Here is a 27,957-nt window from a genome sequence, read left to right as displayed (position 1 = left end):
TTGCATTTATCTGGATGTAACTCATAAGGTACATACCAATAAATGGTAACAAAGATAATTATTATTTATCAAAGTTACATATACAATTAGGAATTTGGGACACCTAGGTCACAAAAATGTCCCCCTTCGATACCTACAACTGTCATATCCACAAGTTTCTCTAGACCTATTAATTACAAATGAAATGTGCATCACCAGGAATTCTGGTAAATATAAAAATTGGTGGACTGTATATTAAAATTAATGATACTTATACACATTTATATAACAGAAGGAGAATATATCTTAATATCACTCACCAATTTGACTGGAGATTAAGGTGTATCATACTCAGATAACCTCACTGTCTATCCATGAAAATAACGCTGGCCAGAGTTACAACATAAACAGACTTATCTGAGGTTCCTATAGCTGTCTTGTCCAGTCGCCTGATATCTCAAGTTATGTAGGAATGCACATCCAACAATTTCGGCTCCTATTTGAGAGGTGTCAGCCCAATTTTACCTCTAGAGCACGAAAATTCTTCAAATTATTCACTAACGTTTGTATTAACTAGTTCAAACATGGCGAGTCTCTTCTGCGCAGGCGCAGGGCTTCCCATTTTTTATAATATAATTTTTATTAAATACAGTATGGCCATCTATTTACATGTAAACTACTGTATTTCCGGAAAATATATACAGTATTTTCCACAGGTATCTTTAATGAGGAAACGTTTCACCACACAGTGGCTTCATCATTCTTTACAAAGGAGAATGGTGATGAACAGGAGGAGTTTGAGGTAATCAGTCCCTCAGCCTTGAGTCGATGTGATCAGGCCATCAGTCTTGAAAAGAATACAGCATATGTGCGGAGAAGCTTATATACTGTAGGCAGATGGTGAGGTGCAGCAGTAGTAGGTGGTATCACATTTGTCCAATGTGGAAGTAGGTCGTGCTGTATTCTCCTTTGTATGGACTGATGAAGACACTGTGTGGGGAAACGTTTCCTCATTAAAGATACCCAAGTGTTGCACATGTGTCTGATTATCAACTTGTCGGTTCTTTGAACCATTTATCTACATTCCTGTATGACACAGCAACTTCTTGGGATCTTAATACTTGGAAATTCTTCACTTGCCTAACCCATGGGCATGATCCACATTCACAATGGACAAATGCGATACCACCTACGACTGCTGCACCTCTCCTGCCTACAGTATATAAGCTACTTCTCCGCACATATGCTGTATTCTTTTCAAGATTGATTGACTGACCACATCGACTTCAGGCTGAGGGACTGATTTCCTCAAACTCCTCCTGTTCTTCACCGTTCTCCTTTGTATGACTGATGAAGCCACTGTGTGGCGAAACGTTTCCTCATTAAAGATACCAAAGTGTTGCACATGTGTCTCATTTATCATGAATGAAAATAAGTTAGATGTCCTAGCTCTAAGCGAAGCATAGCTGAAGGGGGTAGGGGAGTTTCAGGTGGAAGAAATAAATGGGATTAGGTTAGAAGTATCTGAGAGAGTTAGACTTAAGGAATTGGTAGCAATAATGATAAAGGATCAGTTATAGAAGAAGAAGATGGAATATGAATGTATAAATTCAAGGATTACGTGAATTAAAATAAGGACTGGATGAGACAAAATGGGCTATAATAAGTGTTTATGCAACTGAAGAAAAGATAAATAAAGATGAGAGAGAGTTTGGGAGATGTTAGGTGAGTGTTTAAGGAGTTTTGAAATGAGAGAATGATTGTATTAGGGACCACCTGAATGCCAAAGTGGGGGAAATGGTTATAGAGGGCGTGGTAGGTAAGTTTGGGGTGCCAGGGATAATTGATAATGGGGAACCTTTGATTGAAATTTGTATTGAAAGAGGTTTGGTAATAGGTAATATATATTTTAAGAAAAAACAATAAGTATAGGAGATATGATATAGGGTGAAAAGCTAGTAGTTTGTTAAACTATGTATGTTTATAGAGGGGCCACAGATGTATCAGATAATGTTTTTAGTTGTAGCTACAGTGAGAGTAAAAGATAAATGGGGGTACAAAGAGAACAGTATGAGAAAGTAAGAGAGAGGCGAAGATTTATAAACTAAAGGAGGAGGCAGTAAGGGTAAGATATAAGCAACTGTTGGTAGAAAGATGCGCTAATGAGAGTATAGACAATGAGGCTGAAGAGGTAAAGGGTAGATTTAAGAGGGTAGACTTAGAAGGTTGGGTGTTGGAGGGAAGAAGAGCGATTGGTACAATGAAGAGGTAAAGAGAGCAGTAAAAGAAAAAGTTAGCATATGAAAGGACTTTTTACAAAGTCGAAGTGATATGAGGAGGGAGGAGAATGTGGAGAGAAAAAGTAAGGTTAAAAGAGTGGTGAAGGAGTGTAAAAGGAAAGCAAATGAGTGGGTGAGATGCTGTCATCAAATTTCCATGAGGTAAGAAAAAGTATTTGAGTGTATTTAATAAGTTGAGAATGCCTTTGGAACGAATGGATTTGGCAGCTAAAATTAGAAGAGGAGAGTTATTAGATGGAGAATTGGAGGTATGAGAAAGATGTAGGGAATATTTTGAGGAACTCCTAAAAGAGTTTTATAGAAAACGATATGTGAATAACTCAGAAATAAGTTATTGACCTTGTATTCCTTTTTATGCTAAAAAATATTAATAGGACTGTCACGATATTTTGCACACCTTAATGATGAATAATGGTTCTACAAACACCTTAATGAGGAATGATGGTTCTACAAACACCTTAATGAGGAATGATGGTTCTACAAACACCTTAATGAGGAATGATGGTTCTACAAGCACCTTAATGAGGAATGATGGTTCTACAAACAACCAGCGAAGATTTCCGATATTGTTTACAACTTTGTTTTTATTGATTTTTTTCCCAACACAAATTAACATGAAAAAGATCACCAACTTCAACCTTTTTTTTTTGTGGAATTTACTGACATTATGGCTGAAACTGCACGATAACGTAGTAATTCTAGGGGACTTTAACTTTAGTCAGATTGATTGGAAGAAGTCTAACGTCTTCTTAAAGGTAGTTCAAGATGGTATTTTTAAAGCAGTTTGTTATTGAACCTACAAGGGAAAATAACCTGCTTGACTTTGTTTTGACAAAAAAGAAAACCCTTGTAAATAATTTAGAAAGCACAGAAGATTTTGGCGCACGTTGCCACAAATCTCTAAGCCCACAATGGGCTTCGAGAACACCTTGGGGTAACGAAGAGAGCTATCAATATGACAGTTTACTAAACACTATACATGCTGCCCAAAGAACATTTATAAAGAAGTAAGATCGAATAGAAATGTATAAAGAAGTAAGATCGAATAGAAATGTATAAAGAAGTAAGATCGAATAGAAATGAGCAAACATCTTTTAGGAATGTATGGATGTATCAGAAAAGGTGAGGAGACATCTTATGAATCAATATATTCATATCAAAATAGAGGTTAAAAAAGGAGATAAGAAAAGCTAAACGGAACTATGAAATTTAATTTGCTAGGGATTCGAAAACTAAGCCGATAGGTTTTTCCAAGTATATAGAACAAAAGTTAGAGAAAAGATAGGTCCTTTGAAATATAGGTGAGAGTATCTTGCTGACGAGGAGAATGAAATGTGATCCATTTTAAATAATTATTTCCTCTCGATTTTCACACAGAACACCAACAATATGTTATATCACAGTCACTAGGGATATGATTACCAAACAGATAGACCGACTGAAGCAAAATAAATCCCAGGGCCATTATGAACTTTTTTAAAGGGTTGTTAAGGAGTGCAAAATGGAACTTTGTGAACCATTAACTAACATTTCTAATAAATCTCTTCAATCAGGTGTAGTGTCTGATGTCTAATGTAATTCCTAGTTTTAAAGCAGGGGATAAGTCGTTACCGTCAAATTACCGCCCAGTAAGCCTAACCTCAACTGTAGGAAAATTACTGGAGTCAGTTATAGCTGATATTATAAGAAGCCATCTTGATAAGCATAAATTCATGAAAGATATTCAGTGTGGACTCACGAGGGGCCGTTCCTGCCTAACTAAATTACTGACTTGCTTCAGTAAAGCTTCTGAGGCTGTTGATAACGATAAAGAAGTCAATATCGCTTATTTGGATTTTAGTAAGTCTTTTGATAGAGTACTGCACCAGAGACTGTTAAAGAAAGTGGCAGCTCATGGCATTAGTAAAAAAGTGCTGTCATGGATCAAGTCATGGCTCACCAACAGGACACAGAGAGTGTGCATAAATAGGGTAAAATGTGAGTAGGGATCTGTAACAAGTGGCGTTTCACAGTGATAAGTTTTAGGCTCATTGTTGTTTATAATATATATCAGCGACCTAGGCGAGGGAATTACTACTGATATGAGGAAATTCGCTAATGACACGAAGATAGGTAGGATAATTGATTCGGACGTAGATATCACTGAACTTCAAGAGAATTCAGACAAACTCAGCTCGTGGTTAGAAAAGTGGCAGATGCATTTCATTGTAGATAAATACAAAGTTCTGAAGCTCGGAATGTCCATAACCCAAGCGCTTATAAACCAAATAATGTAGAACTTAGCTTTACAGAGTACGAAAATAGTAAGCAGAAACCTGGAACCAAGACAGTAATGACGAGGAATTAGGCATATGTGCAAAATCTTGGTATCTTTAGTTATAGACGTTCTGCCAACCAGTGGCTTTGTCAGTATAATACAAGGATATAATGTGAAGAAATATGTTCAAAAGATGAAGTAATCAGTCCCTCGGCCTTGGAGTTGGCTAAGAGCACCGTAGTCTTGAAAGAACTGAAGCACGGTCATGGAGGTTGACGCTTATATACCGGCAACAGGTGAGGGATGTGAAGCAGACGAAGGCATTGTCATTGGTCGGCGGGAATCCCCAGTAAACGTAGGTTATGCTCAAGGAATGGCCAGTAGAAACATGAAGGTTGTGTAGCTGTCCTCTGTACCAAGATTCTATGGTGTTGCATTGTCTGACAGATTGTTCACGAATGGTATACAATACCTACAAGATGGTGAATTAGATACATGTGCAACATCTGGATATCTTCATCTTCATCTTGTCAAGACAAGACAGCAATACCTAAGCTTAAATAATATGGCGAGCCGATTACTGGGATTTATATCAAAAAATATTAGCAAAACGTCATTAGGAAGGCGTGAGCTCACTTAGATTATGAAGCTCAGTTCTGGTCTCTATATTACAAAATGGATATAAATTCGTTAGAAAACATTCAGCGAAGAATGACAAAAATAATACATAGCATAAGAAGTCTTCCGTTTGAAGAAAGATTTAAATCCCTTAAACTGCATTCTCTTGTAAGAAGAAGAATGAGGGGAGACATGATTGAAGTGTATAAATGGAAGATGGGTATAAACAAAGGAGATAAAAAATGAGGTCCTGAGGATATTCTTCCAAGAGAGAATCCGCAGTAATGTAGTCAAATTAGATAAGTTAGATTTAGAAAGGATATAGGAAAGTTTCTTAGTGGGCATATTATTCATTGTTTATATTATTTACCAGTTGAAAGTTTTATTCATGGCAAACACAGAAATATATTCAGCTAGAGGTGTCTGTTTCACAGTGTACTTTGTATATATCGAGAGTTTACTTTCATCCTTATTTTAGGGATTAAGTATTGTCGAGTGGTAGTGTGCAGGTAGGTAACACACAGCCTCGTGTACCAACCTCTGATAAACTGAATAAATTCTGAACGTTTCATATTCATTGATATGTATAATGGATAGGGCATTCTGCTTGAAGGATAGGAGTAGAAGGCAGAGAGTGTGTTTTCCTGGGGCTGGGATGAAGGATATTGTTAGCCGTCTGGATGACATCATGAGAGGTAATGGGAGCAATCCTATTATCTGTCTCAGTGCTGGAGGCAACGATGTTGGCAGACGTAGGAGTGAGGACCTGATTAGCAGGTATAGGTCAGCAATAGAGATAATTAGGAGGAACGGTGGAAACCCTGTCATATGTGGTATTTTGCCAAGGAGAGGAGTTGGAAATGAATGGTTGTCCAGAGCAATTGGTGTCAATTGCTGGCTGGACAAATACTGTAAGGAAAATGCGGTAACATTCATTGACAACTGGGACCTCTTCTATGGCAGAAATGACATGTATGCCAGGGATGGGGATCACTTATCTAAGTCTAGGGTGGGAGCACTGGCCAACGCAGTGGAGGGAGCTGTTAGGTCTTTAAACTAGGAATAGTTAGTGGTATGGGTTTTGGCGGGAAAGCAGTGAAGTCGCAGTGTAGTAATATGAGTACTAGGAGAACTAGTAATAGGCACAATGAGGTGGATATTTGAAAGCCAGTGGCACTAATTGACAATGACAGTAATAGGTTTAGCGGAATAACAGAAAGGAGCAGGAAGGGTTAAGAGAAAGGGGGGCCTTAAATATATATTACACAAATAGTCGTAGTGCTAGGAATAAGATGGACGAGTTGAGACTAGTTGCTAGTGCAGGTAACATTGATGTATTTGTCTTAACTGAGACGTGGTTCAATATGAAAAATCGGGACATGCCTGCAGAATGTCACATTCAGGGTTTTAAATTGTTCCAAGTAGATAGAAGTATCGGGAAGGGGGGTGGGGTGGCATTGTATGTCCGAGATCGCTTGAACTGTTGCATAAAAACGGGTATTAAGTCTGAAGTAACACATACAGAGTCTGTTTGAATAGAATTTTCAGAGGGGCATGAAAAATTGATTTTAGGTGTGATATACCGTCCCCCAAACTTAGATAGGGACCAGGGGAGACTACTATGGGAGGAAATTGTTAGGGCCACAAGACACGATAATGTAGTAATTCTAGGAGACTTTAACTTTAGTCATATTGATTGGAATTTCTTGACTGGGAATTTAAAATCATACGACTTCTTAGAAGTAGTTCAGGATTGTTTTTTGAAGCAGTTTGTGACAGAACCTACAAGGGGTAATAACCTGCTTGACTTAGTTCTGGCAAACAATTAATCCCTTGTTAATAAATTAAAAATTTCAGAGGAACTGGGTGCTAGCGACCACAAATCAATTACATTTAGCATTGAATGGAAGTATGATAGTAAGGATAACTCAGTAACAGTCCCAGATTTTCGCTTAGCAGATTACGATGGGCTTAGAGAACACTTATCATCTGTTGACTGGGGTAACGAAGAGAGCTATCAATATGACAGTTTTCTGAGCACTATACATGCTGCTCAAAGAACGTTTATCCCATATAAAGAAATTACATCGAATAGAAATGACCCAAAATGGATGAATAATAGGCTGAAATATCTACTAGGGCATAAGAAAGGAATTTATAGGCGTATCAAAAGAGGTGAGGTTCATCTTATGAATCAGTATATTGACATTAAGAGGGACATTAAAAAGGGGATAAGAAAAGCTAAAAGGGACTATGAAATTAAAGTTGCTAGGGATTCTAAAACTAACCCAAAAAGTTTTTTCCAGGTCTATAGAGCAAAAGTTAGAGATAAGATAGGTTCCCTGAAAAATAACTATGGGCATCTTACTGACAAAGAGAATGAAATGTGCTCGATTTTAAATAATTATTTTCTCTCGGTTTTTACACAGGAAGACACTAACAATATTCCAGTAATTAATTTTTATAGTGAGCTAGAAGAAGATAAATTATGTAACATCACAGTCACTAGTGAAATGGTTGTGAAGCAGATAGACAGACTGAAGCAAAATAAGTCGCCCTGTCCTGATGAGATTTTTTCAAGGGTTCTTAAGGAATGCAAAATGGAACTCTGTGAACCATTAACTAATATTTTTAATTTATCTCTTCAAACAGGTGTAGTGTCGGATATGTGGAAGATGGCTAATGTAATTCCTATTTTTAAAACATGGGACAAGGCGTTACCGTCAAATTACCGCCCAATAAGCCTGACCTCAATTGTAGGCAAATTACTAGAGTCAATTATAGCTGAGATTATAAGAAGCCATCTCGATAAGCATAGCTTGATTAATGATATTCAGCATGGATTCACAAGAGGCCGGTCTTGTCTAACTAATTTATTAACTTTCTTCAGTAAAGCTTTTGAGGCTGTTGGCCACGATAAAGAATTTGATATTATTTACTTAGATTTTAGTAAGGCTTTTGATAGAGTTCCGCACCAAAGACTGTTAAAGAAAGTGGCAGCTCATGACATTGGGGGAAAAGTGCTCTCGTGGATCGAGTCATGGCTCACAGACAGGAAGCAGAGAGTGTCCATAAATGGGGTTAAATCCGAGTGGGGATCTGTAACGAGTGGCGTTCCACAGGGATCATCTTGGGCCCGTTGTTGTTTATAATATATATCAATGATCTTGATGAGGGAATTACTAGTGATATGAGCAAATTCGCCGATGACACAAAGATAGGATAATTGATTCAAACGTAGATGTTAGGGAACTTCAGGAGGATTTAAACAAACTCTATTCTTGGTCAGAAAAGTGGCAGATGCAGTTCAATGTAGATAAATGCAAGGTTCTGAAGCTCGGGAGTGTCCATAACCCTAGCACTTATAAGTTAAATGATGTAGAACTTAGCCATACAGATTGCGAAAAGGACTTGGGGGTTGTGGTGAGCAGCAACCTTAAACCAAGACAGCAATGCCTAAGCATACGTAATAAGGCAAATAGATTACTGGGATTTATATCAAGAAGTGTAAGCAACAGAAGTCCAGAGGTCATACTGCAGCTTTATACATCATTAGTAAGGCCTCACCTAGATTATGCAGCTCAATTCTGGTCTCCATATTACAGAATGGACATAAATTCGTTAGAAAACATTCAGCGTAGGATGACTAAATTAATACATAGCATTAGAAATCTTCCTTATGAAGAAAGATTGAAGACCCTTAAATTACATTCACTTGTTAGACGATGAATGAGGGGAGACCTGATCGAAGTGTATAAGTGGAAGATAGGTATTAATAAAGGGGATATTAATAACCCTTTACCAGGCTGTGCCTCATATTTGAGCAGATGCAACAATTGCAACCTATATTGTGACAGTATATGCAATTCTAAGACATATTTATTTGTGATCATTTTTTTAGTTTATATATTTTTGGGACATAAAATGCCCTTTTTGGCCGCATCAAATATGAGGCACCACCTGACAATGGTTAAACTGTAGGTGACAGATCAGGCATCAAATTTGATGCAAGCCTGACAAAGGCATTTGTCTAAAAGAATCGTAACAGCTGCTATAACTGATAATTAAAGGTATAAATATACATTTAAGGTTTATTCATAAACAACTTGGGTAAACAAAAGGCACAGAAACTTGATTTCAATAAATTTAACACATTTTTAGTAATTGACTTTTTATAAAAAATGAAATTTTTTTTACAAAAATATTATCAGAAGAATTTAAGCATGTTGTTGCTTATGGAATTCCAGGAAACAATTCCTCATTGTATTTAGACATAAATTAACCTTGCAGAAGGAACAAGCAAAGGAAGAGTAGGTCCTCTTGTTCTTGGTGTTGCAATGTTTACATGAAAGCCTCTTTGCAGAAACTGGCCAGTGTGTTTGTGTTTCATCAAATATTTTATTATGAGGCCTTTTTCTATGCCGATTGGGAATGTCATCAAGTGAAGAAGACCGTGAAGTTGAACAACTTGGAGATCTCAGGCTCCTTGGGATTCCATTGGTTGACTTTCTTGCAGAATGGGAGATGGAAAACCGAAATTCCTTGAGGTTCATGTATTTCTCTTTCAAAGCACCACAGTCACGCCTGTACAACAACCAGCCATTGACACAACAAAGATCAATGATATATCCAAAGAGCCTCATGTACCAGCGTTTTGCTTTGAGTGGAGACTTGTAGAGATGCACCAACATATCATTCTTATCTATGCCCCCCATATGGGCATTATAATTTTTTATCACTGCAGGACAGTCAACTTCCACCTTTTGTTTGAGCTCCTTGCTGTACCTCTTTATTTTTGTCACTGGGTTGATGCCAATATCATTAGTCAGTAAAGTAACAACTTTATTGTCTTTCCAATGTACAGCAAGGACACCATCCAATGAGCAGTAATCCATAGCACTCCTTTTCACCTTTGTTTTTTCCATGTCATTGACAGACATAAGTGGTGGTTTTCCAATTCTGCTGTCCCTTGTACCTGCAATTGAATGTAGCATGCAGATATTTCACTAGAGGCAAACTGGTAAAGAAGTTATCTGCATAAATTGCACTGGTCTTTGTGTGGTCCATAGTCTTTGCAAGGCAAATAACAACCTTGGAACTTATAGGCATTTTCTTCTCCTCCTCTGTTAGGCTAACACTGTGATAATCAAATGTTGTTTGACCTTGATACATCATTATGTCATGTATAAATCCATCATCGCTGGCCCGGCAAAAAAGTTTAAATCCCCATTTATCAGGCTTGGTCCTGATATATTGCCTGAGATTTCCTGCTCTTGTTCCCTTATATCCCACCATTACCTCATCAACTGATTGCTTTGGTGTACCTGGAACTGTTAGACATGCTTTTCTTAGACCTTCAAACAGTGGTCTTACTTTATGGAACCTGTCAGCTGTTGCCTTGGTATTATCATTTATATGAATAGCTGTCCTTAGTAACCTAAACCTTTTAGATGTCATAACAGTTGTAATATCAGGATGACAATGGTAATGGGACCAGTAATCCTCTAAAGAGGGCAGAGTGTCCATACTCATGAATATCAGAATTCCAACAAATTGCATAAGCTCTTCACTAGTGGTGTTGAAGTTAGTATTAACATCTTTCTGTGTTGCATACAAGTTTGTGTTAAACACAAGACTTTCTAACATTTCTGCAGTAAATAATTCACAAAAATATTGAAATGGTTCCTTGATATGTGTTGGTACCTCATGTTTGTAGTCAGGTAATAGAGTATTTGTTATGTCAAGTTTGCTCCAGGTGGCATTAGTGTTGTTGACAGTTGTTTCATGTACCTCAACCTCCTCATCTTTAACTGCTTGTTTTCGTACATTTCTTCGTTTTACATTAACTTGCCCACTTCTCTTAGACAAATCTTCATGTTCATCTTCACTTGAAGAAGAAGTATCTGCCTGTGGCTCATAATCATCTCCAGAATCCACTTCCTCATTAGGGTCACTGTCATCATGTAACTCTGGCACGATGTAATCCCTTCTTCTTTGAGCCCTTGATCCATAAAACACATTTGTGTTCAACTGAAATGAACAGAAAACACAAAATGAGCATTTCATATGAGCAAATTTACAAGGTAAAATTACTCATATATCAATGAATTTGATTCAGGATGCAATTGTTAGCTATCAGTGACAAAGACAGTCTAATTATGATCTGTTAATCCATGATATATGATACCTTCATTGGCACATTTCTTATCACCATTGTCAGGTCGGGCCTCAATATCGATACAAAAATGGTAAATGATAATCTACCATTGTCAGGCCGGGCCTCAATATTGATACCAAAAAGTTAAACAAAACTTCAAGTGCATTTATTTGTTACTTCTCAATGCCTCAGGCAATTCATTTACATCTCAGAATGAGGTTCAAACATTCAATAATGCACTGGAAACACATTCAGAAACTTACCAACATTCTGGAGTGGTGTAAATTGGTGAAATATCAGGAGAGTGAGGGTCGAAATGCTGCTCCTTCAACAAGTCAAGCAGTACTGAACACTCGAGGAGCTCCCAGCCAATAGCAGAGGACAATACCCAAGTGACGCCACCTTCAAGCTCCGCCCAGAAGGTGTGTGATTGGCTGGATTGAGGTGAGAAGTCTCTGGGAGCATATGCTTTGTGTCTATGGTGCCATGAAAACCATACTTTTGGTGCCTCAATATTGAGGCACCGCCCGGTAAAGGGTAAGGTCTTGAGGATATCTTTCCAAGAGAGAACCTGCAGTAATGGATTTAAATTAGATAAGTTTAGATTTAGAAAGGACATAGGAAAGTATTGATTTGGAAATAGGTAGTTGATGAGTGGAACAGTCTACCTAGTTGGGTTATTGAGGCTAGGACTTTGGGTAGTTTCAAATTTAGTTTGGATAAGTACATGAGTGAGAGGGGTTGGATTTGAGTAGGGCTTATTTCTTGGGTAGCTTTGAAAATTGGGTTGGGCAAATATTTTGTTAGCGGGATGGATTGTGAAGGACCTGCCTAGTATGGGCCAACAGGCCTGCTGCAGTGTTCCTCCTTTCTTATGTTCTTATGTGAAAGCAACATTATACATACACCATGGAATCATTAACTGTTCATAAACAGGCGAAATTTTTAACAAACATTATCTCTCAGTCCACAGTAGGATTCGAACCTGCACACTCTGTATCAGAGTACACAGTAGGGATCAGACTAAGTGGGGAAAGTGATGTGTACATTGATACAGAGTGTGCAGGTTTGAATCCTCCTGGGGACTGAGATATAATGTTTGTCAAAAATTCCTTGGAATGTACTTTTCTCGTTGTATATACACTATGCATGTACACCTAGTCGTGGACGGTCGAAGTGCAGACTTAACAAACCTCCTGAAATGGAAACAGTTTGAACCTAAGAAGCCATTTTTATGTCCTAAATTATAGTTATATTGTTTTATAGATAGTATATCTCATTCAATATTTCTTGTTTTTAGTTATTAAGCAGTGATAAATTAATCATATGCTACAGCGCTGGACAAGGAGATGCGTGCCTGGGATGCTTACACCAACCTGGACTCCACTGTGAAGAACATGTTAACTTCGCTGAGAGCCGTGGCTGAGCTACAGAACCCGTCCCTCAGGGAGAGACACTGGGGACAGTTGCTGGTCGCCACCAAGAGTGACTCCTCCGCCAAAAATTTCGTGGTGAGGGGGAACTGAAGATAATTAAAGAGAACATGAGATTGACATGGAGAGAAAAATTTAAATATTTGAAAAGAGGTAGAGAGATAGCGATAGAGAGATTTGGGAGATAGAGAAAAGTAAAATGGAAGGTAGTTAAGAATGTAACTGATGAGGATGTGGGGAAACAGGGAGAAATGAACTTAAAGTTTTCATGATAGCTCTCATTCACTTATTAAGATCTTCAACAATAATTACGATATATCAGGGAATAGTGAGACTTAGAAATATGTATTTTAAAAGGAAGACATGTTGTTGATAATTACATAGATGAATTCTATTTACTCCATCACCAGGCAAACTTCGTGGACAACCCGAAGACCACCCTGGCTGACCTACTCCAGCTCAACCTTCATACGTACGAAGATGAAGTCAAAAACATCGTGGATAAAGCAGTCAAGGAAATGTCAATGGAGAAAATCATTAAAGTAAGAAAATTAGTGTGAATGTTTTAATTATTCATCTGTCAGCACCATTTTAAGAATTAAGGGACCGAACTTTAATTCTTAATTCCTCTTTTCAACTTTTGGTAGCTTCATCCTACCTGTTTCTGATCCCCTTATACCAATTATATTTACATTTTACCATTATTCAATTTATTTCGCTTGTTAAAGTTTAATGTGTCGATTTTTCGACACCTTTTTCTTAATTGTTTCCATATCTTTTCCGTCGCAGATGTTTATCCCCAGTACCAGTTTATTTAACCAGTGTTAAAGTCTGTTGGTCGTTCTGCAGCCTTCTGTCCTCTGTTGTTATATATTTTTTTAATACAACGGTTGTCTTCCACCAAGGCAAGGTGACCAGAAAAAAGAAGAAACATAATTCTTATCTTCTCTATTTAGTTAGATGCTTGCTTATAATCATTATTAATTCATTATCGTTAATAAAGATTTATCAGGAGTGTAACATTCTTTAGAAACTATAAGGGACCATCAGTAACCCTTGACAAACTCCCCTAGATTTTGCCGCTCATTTTAATTCCTCAAATATTTTAGAGATCTCATCCAGCCGGTCACACACCTTTCTCTAGTTCTAGAGTTTTTTCCTAATGATCCAGTTTCGTAGTGTTGTTAGTTTCAATTCAATAACGTTATCTTGTCTCTTGATCAAGAGATCTCAGTGAATAACAAAAAAAAGACACAATACCGTGACTGGAACGATACACTTTGTAAATGGTCCAAGTCAGACCAAAACGTCGTCTCTTCTGTGTGCGGGTTATTTGTGGATCTCAGTGAAGGCATATGTTCTTCTGGTGATATGTTCAGCATGATGTTCACTGCGTGATATTTCTCTTTATATGATGTCTGACGTAAAAACAAAAACACAAGGCACAGAACATGCTAGATTAAATTGTGCGTGTGTATGCGTAATTATATTTACACATGTAGTTTTGTCTGTTTATAGTTGTGATTGTTAACTGTATGTATTCTTCAGGAAACTTTGGCCTTTTTTTCAGGAACTAGACTCGACCTGGGCCACAATGGAGTTCATGATCGACAAACATCCTCGTACTGGCGTGGCTCTAATTCGCACCTCCGAAGAGATGATTGAAACACTGGAGGAGAACCAGGTAAGAACACTACATTTTCCCCTTCTCATACGCAAAGAGAAAAAGATGAGAAGCTCTCCATTCCGTGACTCTCCTCCCCAAAATTGAACCACGTTATAAACTGACTCCTACCACGATTTCGCTCAAGGAGTGAGAATATAGGTAAGAGAATGCAGTTCCCTTCCTCTCATACGCCTCAAAGAACCAAAAGTGTGAATTTATCTCTTCGCCAGAATAATCTAGGTTAGAAGTTAATTTGTTATGCAATAGATAACCAGGTGACTGAAGTTGTTACAACTTCAGAAGGAAAATGCTTAGCTGTTTTCCAGCGTGAGGTCAATGACTGGGATTGGTACATCTCCACAAAGCACTAAAGATTGTTGCATCACAAAAGACAGTTCTAAAAAATAATTACAAATTTCCTCAGAGAAAACCGGTTAAAAAGAGGGTTTTTCTGTCTTCATGCGTGGCATCCAGTGAACTTGTAGCAGCCATTCTCCTGAATACTTGAAGAAAATGTTGGGGTTCATGAAGACAGAGGGAAGTGTCACCATAAAATCATATATGTATAGGATCTCTAGCAGTGTCTTCCTCGAAGACGAACGGTATCTACATACACTATACATTTTATTACCTTAATGCTCAATACACTTCGTTAACAATTGAATGAGGACAGATTCTTAGTATGTATAGAAGGATGAGAAAGTTCACCCCATGTATCAGAAATCTTTCATTCGAGGATAGACTGAAGACATTGAACTGGCACGCTCTGGAAGGGATTAGAATTAGGGGGACTATAACTAATGTTTAATATATGGAAGACAGGAATAAATAAAAAGTATATCAATAACTTGCTAAAAATATGTATCAAAGACGGGACTCGCAGCAATGGGTTCAAGTGAGAAAATTTAGATTTAGAAAGGATATAGGAAAGCATTGGTTTGGTAACAGAGTTGTGGATGAGTGGAACAAACTCTCGAGTAGCGTCATTGAAGCGTAAACCTTGAGTAACTTCAAAAATGGGTTAGACAAGTACATGAGTAGGTGTGGGTGGGTGTCAGTTAGGCCTGCCTAGCATGGGTCGGTAGGCCTGCCTAGCATGGGTCGGTAGGCCTGCTGCTTCGTTTCGCATTTTATATTCTTGATAATTACTGTGCTTATCGTGACCTGTTGCAGGATTTGAACCCAAATGTTAAGGTTGTTTTTAGCCATTTAATACGACATAACTGATACAATCACTGGAGGAAGGAGTAATTAAGTAATTTACGTGTATCTTGACCCGCAGAGTGTTGCAGAAACTGCTTGCAGCAATGGACTCAGAGCTTGAAGTTCCAGAGTTCTGGCACAAATTTAACATTGCAGATTGTAAACCCAACATCATATTTGCAAGGGATAATGTGCCCATATCAACAGTTAATTCAGTGCGGACAAAATTATGGCCTTTTAATGTTTTTTCTTAAATATTTGGAATATCGCCGTTTTCCAGTTCTCCGCCAACTGCCCAGTGTCCATTGACTTGTAGATCCTACCTAGTGGTTCAGGCAGTGGTTCTCCTTCCTCTCTTACAATCCATGGTGACACATTGTCAGGTCTCATTGCATTTGGTGAAAGTGAACTCACTCAAAAGCTTCTTTTTACCTATTACCCGATTTTTTTTATTAACACATCGGCCGATTTCCACCATCACTGTCTTGCCAGAAGGGTGCTTTACACTACAGTTATGAAACTGTAACATTAACACCCCTCCTTCAGAGTGCAGGCACTGTACTTCCCATCTCCAGGACTCAAGTCCGGCCTGCCGGTTTCCCTGAATCCCTTCATAAATGTTACTTTGCTCACACTCCAACAGCACGTCAAGTATTAAAAATCATTTGCCTCCATTCACTCCTATCAAATATGCTCACGCATGCTTGCTTGAAGTCCAAGCCCCTCGCACAGACCGGGCCGCGGGGGCGTTGACCCCCGGAACTCTCTCCAGGTAAACTCCAGGTAAACACCAAACCTCCTTTACCCCCTCCTTATAACCTTTACTAGGCCGACCCCTACCTCGCCTTGCCTCCCCTACAGATTTATACACTCTCGAAGTCATACTGTTTTGTTCCATTCTCTCTATATGTCCGACCCACCTCAACAACCTCTCCTCAGTCCTCTGGATAATAGTTTTGGTAATCCTGCACCTTATCCTAATTTCCAAGCTACGAATTCTCTGCATTATATTCACACCACACATTGCCCTCAGACATGACATCTCCGCTGCCTCCAGCCTTCTCCTCGCTGCAACAGTCATCACCCATGCTTCACACCCATATAGGAGTGTTGGTATGACTATACTCACATACATTCCCCTCTTTGCTTCCATGGACAAAGTTCTTTGTCTCCACAGACTCCTAAGTGCACCACTCACCCTTTTCCCTCATCAGTTCTATGATTCACCTCATCCTTCATAGACCCATCTGCTGACAAGTCCATTCCTCAATATCTAAATGCATTCACCTCCTCCATACTCTCTCCCTCCAATCTGATGTCAAGTCTTCGTCACCTAATCTCTTTGTTATCCTCATCATCTTACTCTTTCCTATATTCACTTTTAATTTTCTTCTTTTGCACACCCTACCAAATTCATCCACCAACCTCTGCAACTTCTCTTCAGAATCTCCCAAGAGCACAGTGTCATCAGCAAAGAGCAACTGTGACAACTCCCACTTTGTGTTTGATTCTTTATCTTGTAACTCAACACCTCTTGCCAAGACCCTCGCATTTACTTCTCTTACAACTCCATCTGTAAATATATTGAACAACCACCGTGACATCACACATCCTTGTCTAAGGCCTACTTTTACTGGGAAATAATCTCCCTCTCTCCTACATACTCTAACTTGAGCCTCACTATCCTCGTAAAAACTCTTCACTGCTTTCAGTAACCTACCTCCTACACCATACACCTACAACACCTGCCACATTGCCCCCCTATCCACCCTGTCATATACCTTCTCCAAATCCATAAATGCCAAAAAAACCTCTTTAGCCTTATCTAAATATTGTTCATCTATATGTTTCACTGTAAACACTTGGTCTACACACCCCCTACCCTTCCTAAAGCCTCCTTGCTCATCTACTATCCTACTCTCTGTCTTACTTTTAATTATTTCAATAATAACTCTACCATACACTTTACCAGGTATACTCAACAAACTTATTCCCCAATAATTTTTGGGCTCTCTTTTATACCCTTTGCCTTTATACAAAGGAACTATGCATGCTCTCTGCCAATCCCTGGGTACTTTACCTTCTTCAGTACATTTATTAAATAATAATGCCAACCACTCCAAAACTATATCCCCACCTACTTTCAACATTTCTATCTTTATCCCATCAATCGTATGGGAGATTTTTTAAACAGTGGATTAATTTTGCCATTCTGCTCCGCATGTTTTCTAAGGTATATGGAGATCAGACATGAAGTGAGGCCTTACAAATGATGTGTAGAGCTGTAGTAAAACCTCTAGACTTCTCTTGCTTATACTTCTATATAAATCCCAGTAATCTGTTTGCCTTATTATGTACGCTTAGATATTGCTGTCTTGGCTTCAGGTTCTTGCTTAGAAATAACTCCCAAGTCCTCTTCGCATTCTGTATGGCCAAGCTGCTTATTATTTAGTTTATAAGTGCTAGGGTTATTTACATGCCCAAGCTTCAGGACATTTCATTTATCTACATTGAACTGCATCTGCCACTTTTCAGACCATGACATGACCTTGTCTATATCTTTCTGGTGAACGGTGGCATCTTCCTCTGAATCAATAATCCTGCCTATTTTTATATTGTCAGCGAATTGGCTCATAACACTTGTTATTCTCTCGTCAAGGTCATTAATGTATATTATGAACAACTGATCCTTGTGGAACGACGCTTGTGATTGATTCTCATTCACGCACTCCCTGTTTCCTGTTAGCAAGTCCACGCCTCGATCCATGACATGACATTTCCTCAGTACCATGAGCTGCCATTTTCTTTAAAAGTATTTTGTGTGGTATTCTATCAGAAGGTTTACTAACATCCAAATCAGTAATATCGCATTCTTTGTCATCAACAGACTTAAAAACCTTATTGAAGAAAGTCAGTAAATTAGTCAGGCAGGAGCGGCCCTTCGTGAGCCCAAGCTGAGTATTATAGATCAGAATATTCTTATAAAGATGTTTTCTTATCGTATCAGTTATAATGGACTAAAAATATAAGTTATAATGGTGTAAAAATATCATCTATAATGGACTAAATTTAATTAATGAGAATTTTATTATACAACGTGAGATTGTACAATTTTTTCACTTTGAGAATATATGGCGGAAAGAAAAGCAGATTTTACCTATCTTGTGTGACACATGTACATGTGAGTGCACAGTCTTTTATTAGTTAATGAAAAAAAAAAATGATTATTTTATTCCACTGCACTGTACTTTTTAAACTTATTTTTTACCATAGGTGTTCATTTTTTTTTTTAGGATTCTCTTACTACAGACGATCTCTCGTCTATTAGGCTTCCTCTGACATAGACAACCTTTCCATCTTTAGGTTCAGCTTCAGAACCTGATGACATCAAAGTACATCGAACACTTCCTGGAGGAGGTGTCCACATGGCAAAACAGACTCTCAATTGCCGACCAAGTCATCACGCTATGGTGAGTGTTTACATACATCTGACCACTAAAGAGAGATTCTTTGATACTGCTAAAGGGGTTTTGATCCAAAGAATTGGACTTATACTTCCCTTTCTTGGATAAAACCTGAATGCCTCCCATTTCCCATGAACTGTATAATCACTGTGCTGCGCTTCACTTATAAATAATAATATCTACATATATTTCGGTTGAGGCGCGATCGGAGATACTCATCTTTGTACTGCATAATCCCCACCCCCGGACCTTATTACACTAGAAAGGGATAATTCAGAGTGCAACATAAATTTCTAATGCAGTTTGGTATTAGCACTAAAAATCTGAAGAACTCAGAATGCAAATTTACAAGTCATGTATCAGTAATTTAATTTTCACAATAAAAATAACAAATTAGGAGATACACATTGCAAACTTTGTACTGAAAATATATCAGTTTTGAAGCTAAACTGATGAGGCATTATCCTGTTATCTCAGAGAAACCAATATCCTAAATTACACAAGCACATTAAATTTTAAGAAGCTCAGAAGTTGCAATTATATCACGTTATTAACATTGAAGGATTAATTAAAGCCACTTGGATCCAGCAGTCAAAAATTATCGCATTAAACGCACTGTTTCACTTTTTCCAATTTTTTTCAAAATAGTCGTGAGGACACATAGATGTTATGGGCGCATAAAAGAGCAATATATTTATTTAACTTACGATAACTCGATAAACTCAAACAATCTGACATATTTCTGATAAGAAGAGATTTTCTCCATTTATTTTTGGTTAATAAAATTTTGACATTAGAGCTAACACAACTCAGGATCAAAGTGAATCTTCCTTTGCAGGAAATACATCAGCAATAAAAGTTGGAAGCCGCCCCAGAGATGCATTCTCTAGTTATTGCACAGAATATAACAAAATTTGCACCTACACAACTTAAACTAAAAAGGTTTCATCTGCTTGATAAGATGCCTCAGCCTAAAAAAAAAAAATTGATGCCGTACGAAATTGTTATAATTTAATCAAGGGAAAACGTTAGTCTCGTAGGGGCCGTAAAACGTGTGGAAAAGGGGAGACATTAAAATTCGATTCTAGGAGAAGTAAAAATTCATTTCCAGGGATGAAGAGCACTTACCACCATCAAACACTCTTTCTTCTTGAGGAAACAGCCCAATTAGTTATTCAATACATTATTATACCATTTTGAGATTAAAAGTGACAAAATGACACCCACATATTCCATTAACAACACTAACCTTCCAAATACAGTAGGTTTCACTAGTGTGGTTATTTTTGAAGCAGACGACGACTGTATTTCTGAAGTTATGAACGAGAAACGAATATTAAAAATGACGTAAAACTGCTCCGAGAACCTTTCCACTTGTCTTAGCTCAACAAGTCTGAACACTTGAAGGTGATCGTATCAGGCATTCTGAAGTAATTAACGAAAGTCTTGAAGGAAGGTTGTGAAAGACAAGAATACTATATCTAAATGTGATTGCTTTTAAATTAATTTAAAGGTTTATTAATCAGTTGAAAATTAAAAACTAGCTAAAACCTAGTTTTCATTATTTAAGTGCTCGGAATCCAAAGACTCCATGTTATTTAAATACAATAAAATTTCAAATTTACACCTATACAGTTTAATCTCGTAGGGTATTATCATTATTATGGTATGATTCATCGGCTTTAATATTTTTGAAGCCGATCAGACGAGGCATTCTTTAGATATTGAATAGAAATTCATATCATAATTTAATAAAATCGACATATTGGTATTTATGTAGTTCAGTAACATGAATATTGGTTCCTGGAAAACAAACAATAGCCGAAAATTTTAAGCTGATTGCAAGAGACATTCTTCCGTTATCATGCAGATGCCGACCATTCCAAGAATTTTTAACCAGTTTAATATACTGGAAACTTTACCCACACTTACTATATAAAAGCGATGTAACCGGAATAAAAAGTTCACACTATTTTTTTCACAAAAGTAGCAGATGTGTCCCTACATACATGAATATCACTCCGGCGTCGTCATATCAGGAGACATCGTCGTTGAAGATGCGGATCACGTTTTGAAAGTTTTGAGCCATGACTGGATGTTGGAAATGGGTTTAACAACAACTTTGGTCGTAGGACACCTAGACATGCTAGATGTTTCAAGAATCTGGCCCTAGTGACTGTGCAGAAGAGTTGAAATTTCGAAGGTGATTGGATGAAGTCTTCCAAAGTTTTCAGTCAAAATTAAAAAAAAAAAGTTAGAAGAGAATGAAAAAAAAAATATCAGACAGTCTGTTAAAGGTCCTCCTTTGGAGATACCTAATTTTACACATTATATTTCTCGTTTTACTGTGTAATGTAACGCTTTCATACTAGTAAGAGAGAGAGACAGGCAGACTGACACAAAGACAGATACAGACAAAGAGACAGAGATAAAGACAGAGACAAAGAGACAGAGACAAAGAGACAGAGATAAAGACACATACACAGAGACAAAAATACAGACACAGACACAGAAATGCTGACAGAACAGGTAGATAAATATAATAATACTGAGTCAGGATGGCTGTAATTAAGAAACTGGCAAACGCTTTCTAACTCAAATGAAACATTAATGCACATTCTGAGTGGAGTCTGATGTGTCTTTCTGGGTTAGGTTTGAGGTCCAGCGAACGTGGAGTTACTTGGAATCTATTTTCATCGGGTCGGACGACATCCGCCGTCAACTTCCCGAGGATTCTGCCAGATTCGATCAGATCGACATCGATTTTAAGGTAAAAGTTTTTCAAGGTACCAGTAGAATAATGATATGTAAAAGTGGGACTATTTTAAAGTGGGATTTGGGTTATATAGTAAATGTGAGAATATCTGAAGGTTTTAAGGTAAGTGTAAACATTCTAAAATAGGCGTAGGAAAGTTTAAAGATGCTAATTTAAATATTATGAAGTTGATATTTATGGTAAGAATGTGATTATTTTAGCTTAAAAGTTTGAGCATTTTAAGGAAAAAGTGGGAATATTTTTAGGTAGGATTTTTCTAGCAGATTTTGCAATGACAGTTCTGATATCCAAGAATCATACGAGTTGACTGGACAACCTTTCACTTCCTTCTAGAACTACAAGTAAAAGGGCGAAGAGGGATCATTCTGCTTCACTTTGAAGTTTTAATAAATACCACCACAACACGACTGAATGAGAGGAAAGTGTTGATGAACGGCTCTGAGGACAGTATTCCATGTGACTAAGTTAAAAGCGTCGGCAAAATTAAATGTAATCGGGTTCCTTTTGAACTGATAGATTTCCAGTGTGTGCCCGTGCTGAATGATCTGCTGCCTCGCAAACTTGGAATTCCAAGCCCACGATGAATTGTGGCTACATCGCGACTTAAAATTTTCACAGCGGCCCTATCAACAAGACGGCAGGAGGAGGTTCCCAACAGCAGTGGACAAGATACCTCTTACTTTTAAAGTTATCCAGGGGGACATGTGCATTATTAATTTTCATTAACACATCGGCTGTTTCCCACCAAGGCAGGGTGGCCCGAAAAAGAAAATCTTCCCTCATCATTCACTCCATCACTCTTGTCAGAGGTGTGCTTACACTACAGTCATACAACGGCAACATTAACACCCCTCTTTCAGAGCGCCAGCACTGTACTTCCCATTTCCAAGACTCAAGTCCATCCTGCCGGTTTCCCTGAAACCCTTCATAAATGTTACCTTGCTTACACTCCAACAGCGCGTCAAATCCTAAAAACCATTTATCTCCATTTGTTCCTATCTAACACGCTCACGCACACTTGCTTGAAGTCCAAGCCCCTCGCACACAAAACATCATTTACCACCTCCCTCCAACCTTTCCTAGGCCGACCCCTACCCCGCCTTCCCTCCACTACAGATTTATACAGTCTTGAAGTCTTGAAGTCGTTCCTTCCTCTCTACATGTCCAAACCATCTCAATAACCCCTCCTCAGCCCTCTGGATAATAGTTTTGGTAATCCTGCACCTCCTCCCAATCTCCAACCTACGGATTCTCTGCATTATATTCACACCACACATTACCCTCGGACATGACATCTCCACTGCCTCCAACTTTCTTCTTGTTGCAACATTCACAACCCATGCCTCACACCCATATAAGAGCGATAATTATACTCTCATTCATTCCCCTCTATGCTTTCATGGATGAAGTTCTTTGTATCCACAGACTCCTCAGCGCACCACTCACCTTTTTCCCCTCGTCAGTTGTGTGAATCACCTCATTCTTCATAGACCTGTCGTGCCGAAAATGTAAAACTGGTCAATTAGCAAGAACTCATTTAAAATTAAGTCCTTTCTGAAATATTTTTTTATACGTTTAAAGATATATTTTTTCATTAATGTAATGTCAAAATTTTTAATTTTGCACCAAAAGAATCTTAGAAAACTTACTTAACCTTTTTATAACAAGCGCAATTTATTTTAGCCTAACTCAACTAAATATATTTTAGATTTGTTTACAGTAATTTAATACTAAACAAACAAAGCTAAATATTTTTTTTTCGTTAGGTTCAGAATGATTTTGGCGAAATTATTGCATACACAAATATTCACTTGTCCTATATGGCAAGATAAGCGTTGCTATTTAAGCCAAGATCGCAAGTTCTGCCTATTCGGCACGACAGACCCATCTGCTGACACGTCCACTCCCAGATATCTGAATACATTCACCTCTTCCATACTCTCTCCCTCCAATCTGATATCCAATTTTCCGTTACCTAATTTTTTTGTTATCCTTATCACCTTACACTTTCCTATATTCACTATTGTTTTCCCTCTTTTACACACCGTACCAAACTCATCAACGAAACTATGCAGGTTCTCTTCATAATCGCCCAAAAGCACAGTGTCATCAGCAAAGAGCAACTGTGGCAACTCCCACTTTGCGTTAACCTCACACTTCTTGCCGACACCTGAGCATTCACTTCTCTTACAACTCCATCTATAAATATATTGAATAACCTTGATGACATCACACATCCTTGTACAAGGCCTACTTTTACTGGGAAACAATCTCCCTCTCGCATACATACTCTAACCCGAGCCTCACTATCCTCATAAAGACTCTTCACTATTTCAATAACTTACTTCCTATTCCATACATTTGCAACATCTGCCACATTGCCCACCTAACCACCCTATCATATGCCTTTTCCAAATCCATAAATACCACAAAAACCTCTTTACTCTCATCTAAATACTGTTCATCTATATATTTCACTGCAAACACTTGATCTACATACCCCCTCCTTGTTAGTCTGCTATCCTGCTCTACGTCTTACTCTTAATTCTTTTAATAATAACTCTGCCATTCACTTTACCAGGTATACTCAACAGACTTATTCCCTTATAGTTTTTACACTCTCTTTTGTCTCCTTTGCCTTTATACAAAGGAACTATGCATGCTCTCTGCCAGTCCCTATATACCTTACCCTCTTCCATACATTTATTAAATAAAACATTAACCACTCCAAAACTATATCCCCACCTTCTTTTAACATTTCTATCTTTATCCCATCAATCCCAGCTGCCTTCCCCCTTTCATGTGTATATCTGTCCTAATTCTCTATGTGGGGGAGGGGCTTAAGTGCATAGAAGAGCTACGTGACGTGCCAAATAGTTGATGATATGTACTTCACTGTAAACTTGGTGTTAATTTCTGGTTGAAGTTATCTTCTTAAAATACCGTAGTTGTGAATTTGATGTGTAACTGCTGCTTCCAGTATCTTTAAAACATCTTTCATTTCCATCTGATATTTTAAAGCAGTGGTTCCCAAACATTTTTTTCTCTGGGCCTCACTTTCAGAGTAAAAATTTACTCACGCCACACCGTTTTTTTTATTGATAAGAAATACATTAACAAATTAAAACTTCTAGCAGTGCTTGATTCATAACATAGAACACAACTACTTATAACGTGATCATGGGGCTTCCAGAATGTATAAAACATGATTCATTCCCATCATAACAGTATGCAACATTTAATAGAATGACAGGTGAAATATTACTACAAAAATATTATAAGGTCACCAGAAAGTAACGGAAACAAGTATATATTTTTTCACTGACATAATATTGATATTTATTTTACCATACTTCTAAGCACTGAAATTAAACCCGTTGGAAAGTTTGAGAATGATGCAGTATACTTTCTGAGGGATTATGAAAATATCACTGACTACTATGACTGTCTCATTAGCTACTGAATATATTTTTGAACCTGGTATAAAAGCGCAACAAACAGTGTAGCCTCATTCCACCACAACCTGTGTCCACGTCACAAAAGTGGGTAATATAAACTCTTCTGTGTCCCTAAGTATTAATTTGCTTATAAAAAGAATTCACGTAATACTCCAATACAATAAAATTATAACTGATCTGGGGAACTTGAGAGATACACACTAGTGTGTCTGAGCAGCAACTGGCTTGACCAACCTGAGCACAACTTTCTGACTTGCAACTCAGGAAAATATGGGCTAGAAGTCGGCCAGTCACAATTGCCTTTCTTGCGCTAGTAAGAGTTTTTGAAAAGGCTGTAATTTGATCATAGCAACTTCCCTGCTACTCTCGCTATACAAAAAGTAAGTCTAGTGCATGACATAATTTATAACAATAAACATAGGTGAACATAATAAACGGAATAAGTATACTTTATTCTTGGTCTTTATTCTTGGCCTCCATTCCAAACCAACAGATACAGATACTAGTGCCGGAAAAAAAATCCCCCCCAGTACCAACAATACCACCAGTCCGATGACATTCTTCTTTGCAAATATACAGGGTCTAAAGCCAGCAACAAACAACAAAATACCTTTCATCCGTGGACTGCTTGCAGAGGCAAAGGCAATGTTCGCGGATTTCACTGAGACCCACATAAAGGATCACTTGGACAACGAAATATGGATCCCAGGTTACAACCTATACAGATGTGACAGAGTGAACAGGCAAAAAACAAAGGGGGGGGGGGTTGGCCTGTACATTGCAGAGTCACTTGTTTGCACGGAACTGCTTAATGCCTCAAATGATGTAGTGGAAGTTTTAGCAGTAAAGGTCGAGAACCAAAACCTAGTCATTGTGGTAGTCTTCAAGCCTCCGGATGCAACATCCCAGCAATTCCAGGAACAGCTGTTAAAAATTGACCACTGTCTGGAATATCTTCCTGCTCCTGCACCCAACATCTTGCTCCTGGGGGATTTCAACTTAAGGCACCTAAAATGGAGGAATATAGCAAATAATATTGTTGCAGTAATAACACCAGGAGGCAGCTCTGATGAAAACTCACACTCACACGAGCTTTTAAATCTGTGCACAAAATTCAATTTAAACCAGCAAATAATAGAGCCTACTAGACTGGAGAATACACTAGACCACATCTTCACTAACAATGATAATCTGGTAAGAAATGTCACCATATCAAAAACAATATACTCAGATCACAACATAATTGAGGTTCAGACATGTATGCGTGGAGCCCCAGACCGACATAATGAGATTAGTCACGAGGGAGCCTTCACCAAATTCAACTTCAATAACAAAAACATAAAGTGGGACCAAGTAAACCAAGTCCTAACCGATATAAGCTGGGAAGATATACTAAGCAACACAGACCCCAACTTATGCCTAGAACAGGTTAACTTGGTGGCACTCGATGTATGCACAAGGCTTATTCCTATAAGAAAAAGGAGGAGTAGATGTAAAATAGAAAGAGACAGGCGCTCCCTTTACAGGCGACGGAAAAGAATAACAGAGCGGCTAAAAGAGGTCATTATATCTGAAATGCGTAGGGAGACACTGGTCAGAGAAATAGCAAGCATCGAACTTAAGCTAAAGGAATCTTATAGGAGTCAGGAATCGCGGGAAGAACTAAAAGCCATAAATGAAATCGAAAGAAACCCAAAGTACTTCTTCTCCTATGCCAAATCAAAGTCGAGAACAACGTCCAGTATTGGGCCCCTACTTAAACAAGATGGGTCCTACACAGATGACAGCAAGGAAATGAGTGAGCTACTCAAGTCCCAGTATGACTCAGTTTTTAGTAAGCCGCTAACCAGACTGAGAGTTGAAGATCAAAATGAATTTTTTATGAGAGAGCCACAGAATTTGGTTAACACAAGCCTATCCGATGTTATCCTGACGCCAAATGACTTCGAACAGGCGATAAATGACATGCCCATGCACTCTGCCCCAGGGCCAGACTCATGGAACTCCGTGTTCATCAAGAACTGCAAGAAGCCCCTATCACGAGCCTTTTCCATCCTATGGAGAGGGAGCATGGACACGGGGGTCGTCCTACCTGGAGGTTACCTGAAGGTTATTCCGGGGATCAACGCCCCCGCGGCCCGGTCCATGACCAGGCCTCCCGATGGATCAGGGCCTGATCAACTAGGCTGTTACTGCTGGCCGCACGCAGTCCGACGTACGAGCCACAGCCCGGCTGATCCGGCACTGACTTTAGGTATCTGTCCAGCTCTCTCTTGAAGGCAGCCAGGGGTTTATTGGCAATTCCCCTAATGCTTGATGGGAGGCTGTTGAACAGTTTTGGGCCCCGGACACTTATGGTGTTTTCCCTTAGTGTACCAATGGCGCCCCTACTTTTTATTGGGGGCATTTTGCATCGCCTGCCCAGTCTTTTACTTTCGTAGGGAGTGATTTCTGTGTGCAGATTTGGGACCGCTACTGGGTCCTCCTCCCTGCTCCATGAGCTTTATCACACCTCGTCTTAAAACTATGTATGGTTCCTGCCTCCATTACATCGCTTGCCAAACTATTCCACTTCCAAACAACTCTGTGGCTGAAGAAATACTTCCTAACATCTCTTTGACTCATCTGAGTCTTCAGTTTCCAATT

At 38.4% G+C, this 27,957-nt stretch overlaps 1 protein-coding gene across 1 annotated transcript in view; it reads left to right on the top strand.

Moving 5' to 3' along the window:
• Dhc93AB (Dynein heavy chain at 93AB) overlaps positions 1 to 27,957 on the top strand; it is a 646,785-nt gene that overhangs the window by 113,944 nt on the left and 504,884 nt on the right. Inside the window, exons 12-16 of the mRNA XM_070089003.1 lie at positions 12,647 to 12,822; positions 13,155 to 13,286; positions 14,315 to 14,428; positions 18,977 to 19,083; positions 21,730 to 21,847. Coding sequence (XP_069945104.1) covers positions 12,647 to 12,822; positions 13,155 to 13,286; positions 14,315 to 14,428; positions 18,977 to 19,083; positions 21,730 to 21,847 — 647 coding nt within the window. The remainder of the gene's footprint in view (positions 1 to 12,646; positions 12,823 to 13,154; positions 13,287 to 14,314; positions 14,429 to 18,976; positions 19,084 to 21,729; positions 21,848 to 27,957) is intronic.

Source organism: Cherax quadricarinatus, chromosome 27, assembly GCF_038502225.1.
Source record: "Cherax quadricarinatus isolate ZL_2023a chromosome 27, ASM3850222v1, whole genome shotgun sequence".
Classification (NCBI taxonomy): domain Eukaryota; kingdom Metazoa; phylum Arthropoda; class Malacostraca; order Decapoda; family Parastacidae; genus Cherax; species Cherax quadricarinatus.
Note: the sequence above shows the minus strand (reverse complement) of the source record. Positions and strands in the feature narration are given on the sequence as shown.